The sequence below is a fragment of the Parus major genome, chromosome 2 (genome assembly GCF_001522545.3).
Source record: "Parus major isolate Abel chromosome 2, Parus_major1.1, whole genome shotgun sequence".
NCBI lineage: Eukaryota > Metazoa > Chordata > Aves > Passeriformes > Paridae > Parus > Parus major.
In genome coordinates, this window is record NC_031769.1 from 19,908,079 (window position 1) to 19,916,274 (window position 8,196).

The 8,196-nt window shown below is 39.9% G+C and overlaps 1 protein-coding gene across 4 annotated transcripts in view; it reads right to left on the minus strand.

The window, feature by feature from the left end:
• Positions 1–7,951, minus strand: part of STAM (signal transducing adaptor molecule) — a 33,439-nt gene extending 25,488 nt beyond the window's left edge. For 2 of the 4 annotated variants that reach the window (XM_015619477.3, XM_033511772.1), the window contains exon 1: positions 7,819–7,951. In XM_015619477.3, the coding sequence (XP_015474963.1) occupies positions 7,819–7,858 (40 nt within the window). In that variant the 5' untranslated portion in view covers positions 7,859–7,951. The other 2 variants (XM_033511773.1, XM_033511777.1) reach the window with 2 other exon arrangements.
• Between the last annotated feature and the right edge of the window lie 245 nt (positions 7,952–8,196).

Sequence of the window (8,196 nt, forward strand, 5' to 3'; positions counted from 1 at the left end):
CTACTTCACCATTGCTTCAAAATCTTACTCAATTTAGTGAATGCCCAGCCAGGATCAGATAACATTTCAAACTTTACAAAAACAACTTTAAAAGACAACACTGGCACCTTCATGAAGTCAGCATACTTCAAAACTTATAAATGCTATGCCAAACCCAAAGGAAACAGGACTGCATCATAGCTCTCTTCCATGAAGCTGCATCACACAAATTCAAGGCATTGTTTTCTGAGCACAAGCAAGGCCTGCAAGTGAACATAGTAATTTTAAACAGCTCAAGACTGTACAATCTTATGTTGTGTAAGGTTCATTTGTAGTAATCAGTTGTTATTAATCTTAATTACTATTAATAGTGGTTAGTAAAATAGTAGTTTCAAATTTTTTAAACTGACTTTTTTCCTTGGGGTTTTTTTTCATTACACATCTTTACCTCTCACCTTTATTTTTTCAGGAGTTATTTAATATTATTTTCTTACCAGTAATTCCATAAAGTCAGACACACAAACTGGTAAGTACCATAATTTCAGGTAAAACAGTACTTGGATCTATGGGATCTTTGGTCAAAAACAGCAATGATCAGGCACAATATACTACCTTTCTAAATGTGTTTAGTTTCTACAACAAACACAAAAGAGACAAGACCAATTTATCATTTTTTGGCCAGTTTGCAAGGCACAGAGCTTGGAATCACTAGGCCTATCTCCTCATACTTCTGCATTCTGAACACTAGCCATTTGAGCCCATATTGGGCCAGACCAATTCCATCTTGTCCAACATTCACTCTCTAAAATATCTCTTATACCTAAAACAAACACCTAGGAAAACATAAAAGAGAACAAAGTAAGCATTAATTGTACTTCGCTACCAACACACCTTTCAGTGACCAGTGATTTGCAGCTTCACAACTCCTGAGTCAGAATTGGTGCTCCAACCACACAAACATTGTCATAAATCTCACATATAACAACTAAAGTATTCTGAAGAAAATGCACCTCCTATGACAGAAATCTCAGCTGTGTTTGTATCTTGAGCTCACCAATGATTTGTAGAATATAATGTCCTTCAAATAAAGCACCTAGATGCTGAAATTATTCTTCCAAACATATACTGTATCTTGTTTCAAATAAACCTCTGAATAAAATTTATACAACACTGAATAGCATCTGGCTTTTCAGGAAAACATCATTTCTCATTACAAATGCTATAGATTCTCACTGAAATACTATACCTAAAACACAGAAGACAGCATTACACCTATTGAATGAGAAGGCAAAAAATATCTAAATATATGAGTTTAATTACTTATACTTTGGTTGAAAGTACACAGGCTTTTGCACAGGCTATTTTGGGACACCTAAATCAACCTGCCTCTCCTTGTGCTGTAAAGTTCATTAAGTGTGTTGAGGCCCCATCTCACTGTAATTTACAAACCTAAGTGCTTGGAGCATTGATAAAATTCTGTTTGCTCCTCTGGTTTTGTGCATTATTTACAAGTTATAAACAATGAAAAAATATTTGCACTGTTATTCTATTTGAAGTTCCCTATTATATACAAAACACAATTGAAGTTGATCATTTTAGGTCAGAAGAAAAAAAAACAAAGCCCTTTCCTCAGTAGAAAAACAAAAAATTTCCTAAAATTCATACCTCTCCTAAAAGAAATCTATCATCAGATTTACAAAGTGCTGTTAGACAGAAGAAAGATAGTTCATCCTGAAAAAAAATCCATTGCTAGATTTAGTGGTTGATGCCTTAGGTGCCGGTAAAAGGAATATAAATATTGCTGCAGATTTTCCATGGAAATATGTTCTAGTCACTTGATTTCTCTGCCTTAGTTCTGCATCTTAACAACAGCATTTTACTGCCTTATTAGAAATTTGCAAGAGTAAATACTCTCAGCACTGTTCCGATACTGCAGTGAACTGCATGACGCATTTCTTACGGCAGAAAACTTAGTGACTGCCCATTGCTAACATCATTTTCAGAGGGAGGTCTAGGCAGGCTTGAGCTTACCAAACTTTAGTTTTTGCTGAAGTTAATTTCAAAAGAAAAATTCCAGTCTTAGGACTGAGATATTTTTCAGCAATGAAGTCTCAAAGATGTTAAAACTAGCAGAATTTCAAATATAGAAAACATATCTAGATCATAACACCCTCAAAACCAACACTTAAATTGTACATTATTTGAAGCAGTTAAAGCAAATATCAGTAAAATCTGCCAGAAAATTCTACCAATCTAAGGTTTTTAACCATCCTACTTATTATTTGCTCTTACTCGATTCATTCTATTTTCGGTTGGACATCATTAAAATGAAACACTGAAGTTGCAACTTCAATTACAAAGAAAATAATGGCTACAGAAAGTCTTCAAAAGAACAGCTAAAGAAAGTCTTCAGCTCACAGACTCATTACAACCACTTTCTAGCATGACAGAAAAATCCTCAAGAATCTGTTGTGTCATTGTAAATAACACAGATTTAATGAAAAATTCAACACTACCTTCAGCCTTCTCTTCTGCTCAAAGCTTTGTTTTCTTCACAGGGCTAAATAAATAATTTCCCCCTCTCTCTCAAACTGCAAACACTAAAATCCAAAGCAACGTAGTTTAAATAGCCCTTAAAGACTGAAAGTGACAGCAAATTTTTCTTTCTTTTTGCAGGCACTTGCTGGGAAATTTGGATTACATACCATTCCACATCACTGAAGTTAAATGCAATTAAATTTTGTTCTTTTTGTCTGTCAAATAAAAAGAACACTTGTTGGTCCGTTCTACAAAAACCACCACTTGCATATTAACCACTTTGCATTCCACTAACATGCTCAGAACTGCTCAAGAAGAATATGTCCAACCAGATTCCATTTAGACAAGTTTGAAAATAACCTCTAACAGGCAACAACACCACAGAGAGAAACTTGAATTCCATGTACCATCAACTTTGATAAAGCTATTAACCAATTTCTGCAGTTTAACTGTACATTCACAGTGCTCCCAAGTCCTTCTGGGAGTAATTGTAGGTGTCCTATGACAGCACTGCAGCTGATCCAAGGCAAAGCAAGCAGCGGTGACTGAGGTCACCTCAGCTCACTCCTTCAGAAAACCGTGTAGGATGCATGACACGGCCCAGCCAAAACGAACACCACTCATCTGAACTGAAGGAACTGAGCAGAATGAAGACAAAAGGATTCACAACCTTAAAAGGCTGAAATTGTAAGACAATCTGAGCAAAAATAATTTAGATGTTTAGATCTCTCAGGCCAACCCTAACAAATCTGCAGAACTCAAACTACCTTTCACCCAAAAACATTACAACACAACAGGAAGGTGAGCACATTAGAGATACATGAGAAGGATGAATAGTCCATAAACAAGGTGCATCACAGGCATGTCATACGAACAAATGGTGCCAGGATGCACTTGCAGAACCCCACAAGCCACGCCACAGTAGAAGTATTTCAGAAGGGAGACCAGAAAGAAACTTATTTTTCCACATGAGGTATACAGTGTTATTTTTATCAGTTGGAAGAACAGACTTTACATGTTGAAGATGTACTTTGATTCTTCTAAATTTTGGTATTATAATGCACGCTGTCACAGCTGAAAGGAAGAGAAGCACTTAAGTGACAGTTCTTCCCTGGGAGGAAAGAAAGAATTACCAGAAAAGTACAATCTTTGACTATTGAACATACTATGTTGACTTCAAAGTGCCCAGCTGAACTCAGAGTCTGGTAATTGATAGTGAAAAAGCTTTTTTTGTTGGCTGATATATATATCATATACATATATATACATATACATATATATATATAGCTGGGGTATTCCACCCAGTCTTATCCTATCAGCATTGCCATTTTTCACTGAGATCCTAAAACCAAAGGCATCTTTAAAGAAGAATTTCTTGTTTTTCATAAATATTTACAATTGACTGAAAAGGAGGGTGGCTATAGCTCCTTTTTACATATTTTCTACTCAGTCTTCCCATTAACTCACAGTTAATGTCCTTTTTAAAACAAAGCTGAGAAAAACAATAAGCTAACTCAGGCAAAAAAGGACCAGTCTCATGACAAGCTGAACCAATCCTTGGAATTCATCTTCCTTTGCAGCCAGATGTTAACTCAGAGTCTACAGTCTCCATAATGATCTGTGGTCAAGAAACTCATCCGTGACAATTTTCCCTTCTTTTGGCAAAACTGGCCTAACACAAAGTCCAGCTCAGAGAGACATGTAATTGGATGTTCTGAAGATGTTGACTAAGCAAGGGGATAAATCTAAAGAACAGTGAATTTAAATTGCAAGAGAATTTTATTTCAATAAATTGCACCATGGGAATCATGGTCAAACCATTTCTTACATTCTAATAGCATCAATCTATAGGCTATAAACACATTATTAAATATCTGAAGAGTTATTAGCATAAAATTATCAACAATTGCTAGAATTAATAAAATATTGGGAAAATGACTGCAAGTCACATCAAGTTCTATCTTACTAAACCACCTGCTTAATTTCCTATTACTGTAAATGGCAAGCCTGAATTTCTTCCCACTGCTATACTGCCTCAAACCATCACAGTAAGAACCAGAAAAACATCCAGAGAAAATGCAAAAACCTCCATCCTTTACTGTGTTCAAGGGAAGAAAAAAACATAAACAATCTAAACCCCCCATGTTTTTTAAACATCTTATTTTAATATCATGTGTGATTTTTATGACAACTTATACCAGAACCTGAGTTAAAGATTTTATTCTTGATATAATATTTAAATGACACTTGAGAACTGCTTTAGCAGTAAGTTCTTCATCAGACCTAGCCTAAGCATGCTACATTACTATTTAGCCTGTCATGACATATTAGTAGACAGTCTTTTGGTTCTTAAGGCACATTTCACCATTATTTTACCTGAGTCAAAACTGCAGAAAAATCTGCATTTCTCAGGAACAACTCCCTGGGAATGATCTTACTAAGATTGAGAAATACAGCAGAAACAGACAACCTATGAACCTAAAAAGAATACTGTTAATTCTAACCCCTTAAATGGAAGATTAGAGTTTCTTAATTATACTTTCCACAGTGCCCAGTGCATTGAAGATATTTTTTTTTTCTTTTTTTTTAAATTCCATTATTATGTTCCTTACTTGGGCACACCGTCAAAGGTTCCCTGACTTGATTTTGAAAACTTGTGTCACCACTGATTAGCATCCCTTCCTGTTGAAATATTCCTAAATATGGTAAAAAGAAACTTCAGAAACTGAGAAGTATTTGGGCTTCATCCAGAGATTTGGACTCTTGAGGATGACAATGGTTAACTTCCTCAAATCTCTGGGCATTCTTTAATATTATCAATTTAACAGCAGTCTCAAATAACATTCTTTTGCCAACTGCACCTAAAAAAAACAGGTGTACAGAAGGTGACACTAAATGGTAACCTATTATGGATGACCAGGTTCCACTGCAGCAGCATGCTAACAGGACTAACCAAATTCCGCTAACTGGCCAGACAAACTGAAAAATTTGTCCTGAATGTAAGACATACTTATGCTCCCAAAACAATGGAAAAATTCAATTCCAGATATGTTCTCTGCAATCCATTATCTTAAATGGTTCCAAAATAATTTCCAACTACTCCACAGTACTAATCAGCCATCCCGTAGATAAGAAAGCACAGCTATCACAACAATACTATCAACAACACCAATGTCCAAATTCAGATGAAATTAAGAATAGCTGGTGACTGCCTTTCTGCTTCAGGAACCTGATTTTCAAAAGAAAACTTTCTTGCTGGATAAGAATAAAAGCAGAGCACTTAACTTTCACTCAGAGAAAACAAATGAAAAAATAGCACTATGGCTTGACAACTTTTGGAAGTTTCCTAGGCACATGAGAGTTTCCTCTACAGCTGATGCTAGCTTATGAAGCCTGCCAAAAAATTAATCCAGATAATAGCACATTCCCAAGGGGCCCCAGAGAAGAAGAGCCCAGGGACGCTTTCCGGGAGCCTTCATCATTCCCATCTCCCTGGCACAAATCCAGTTAAGTGATGGATAAAGGCAGCAGGTTCCTGAAAGTAGGCTGTCACCAACTAAACAGCCTGCTGCTCTTTCAGTGTCCCTCAGGACACCATGAAAAGGGCCAAAAGAAAAATGCTGTTTACCAGTGAAAATTAGCCCATTGTCCACTTGAAAATTATTTACTGGTGATCATACTAGGCAAGCACAGTAGGTAAGGCATTGGCACCCTCTGCATCTAGAAAAGAGCAAATGAGCCACCGAAGTAACTGATGAGTGCAACTGCCCTGCCTTGAGACTAGCAGTGCTGAGGAGACATCCAGTGAGCTGAGCTCTAGAGAGATCCCTTCAAGCAGTCTGAGCTTCCCTGCCAGCCAGAGGCACTAGGAAGGAAAAAAGCGAACACCTGCCAGAACCTGAGCCTATCACTTTTTAATCTTATTAGTTCAAATCATTCTCTAATAGTCCATGGAAACCTGGCAAGCCGTACAATCTCTTCCTCACTTTCAGCTCTCAAATTACACTAGAAGATAGCAGAACAACTAAGAAGAATTATTTACTACTTTCCAAAATAAGTAAGGCAAGTTTGCTACCAACAAAATCATTAATTGAAGTGCAGTCTTGAGCTTAAAAGTGTTAACAGCTCAAAATGAGAAGATCAAGTTATATCTTGTTTTGATGCAACAGACTAAGAATTTCCAATAGCATACATACAGAATTTATGTTTTAATTACAGAATTTATGTCTCAGTACTTTTTTTATGCACTAATCCTTTCTCCTAAAAAGATACATACTTTTCAAACGGTTTTGTCTTAGTCTTTTTTTGAAAAGACTTTGAGCTGGAAGAATTAACTTGGAGTCTAAACGCCTAATGTTTTGATAAACATTTAGAAACAATGTATCTGTAGTTGAAAGTTACAGCTAGTTTAACACCATAAAAGAAATTAGATTCAAGAGACTTATACAATGTTACACTGCTGTAAGAAAATAACCGCGGGGAAGGGGTATACTTATGCACCTATGAGGAAAAAGTCCCTTTATGTTACAGGATTTCCCAGTCAAAGCTTTTATGGCTCAAAGCAAAAGAAATGTCAGCAGCAGGTGGAAAACAAACCATATTACACAATCTCAAATAAGACACACAAAACTAATTATTAACTGTCTATATGTTATTTTATCTTCAGTTTCAACACTTCAGCATTAAGCACAATTTTTGTCCAGTAAAAGCCAGATTCTTCCTCTCCATCTAGTCCGGCCTTGGAACAAGCAAGGTGGGGATAACACCTGAGATCAACACGTCAAGCTTTACTTGGTAGGAAAAGAGAAAGCTCCCACAGGAATCCCCTTCAAAGAACTAAATACAAAAGGCTTTTACCATTTTCTCATGCCTGTCTGTGAAGCAACTGTAGATGGTGCTTTTTACTGTTCATCCTTTCAAAAACACTCCAGCACGGACCTTTCTCACTACTTGTTTTGCTGTGCTGCAGTGTTACTCGTGCTGAGCAGGCCAGCTCGTCCCCCACGAGCATCCCGGCGCTCGCCCCCGCGGCCCGCAAGGCCAGAAGGGCCCGCAGGGGCCCCGGCGCTGTCACCGGCCAGCCCCCGCCGGGACGCGGGCCCAGCCCGGCCCGGCCCGGCCCGGCCCGGCCCGGCCCGGCCGCCGCTGCTGCTGCTGCTACGGCTTCCAGGCGCCAGCGAGCCCAGCGCAGGGCCGGGACAGCGGGCCGATCGCCCGTGGGGGCCGGAGCGAGAGCGGGTCAGAGGGCCGGCCACCCGCGGGGTTACCTCGGGAAGAGGCCGGGCCGCAGGAGCCACTCACCCACATCCTGGTCGAAGGGGTTGGTGGCGAAAAGCGGCATCGCGGGGCGGGGGGCGCGGGGCGGCCGCCCCTCCCGGCAGCGCGGCGGCAGCGACGGCGAGAGAGAGCAGCCCTCGGCCCGGCGGCAGCTCCTCCTCCCGGCCCGGGCAGCTCCGCCACCGCCTCCTCCCAGCGCCGGCACCGCCCCCCGCGCAGCACGCCGGGAACCGGGCCGGACCCGCCGCCCGGCCTGCCGCGGGGCCACGGCCCGGCTGCCGCCTCACACGGGCACCTTAGAGCCGGCACGGCTACCCGAGGCGGAGGTTTATATTGTTTGGTTACGTGGAGCTCGTTCGTCCTCCCTGCTCGGGAGGCGAGACGGTTTTGTGCCCAGACACT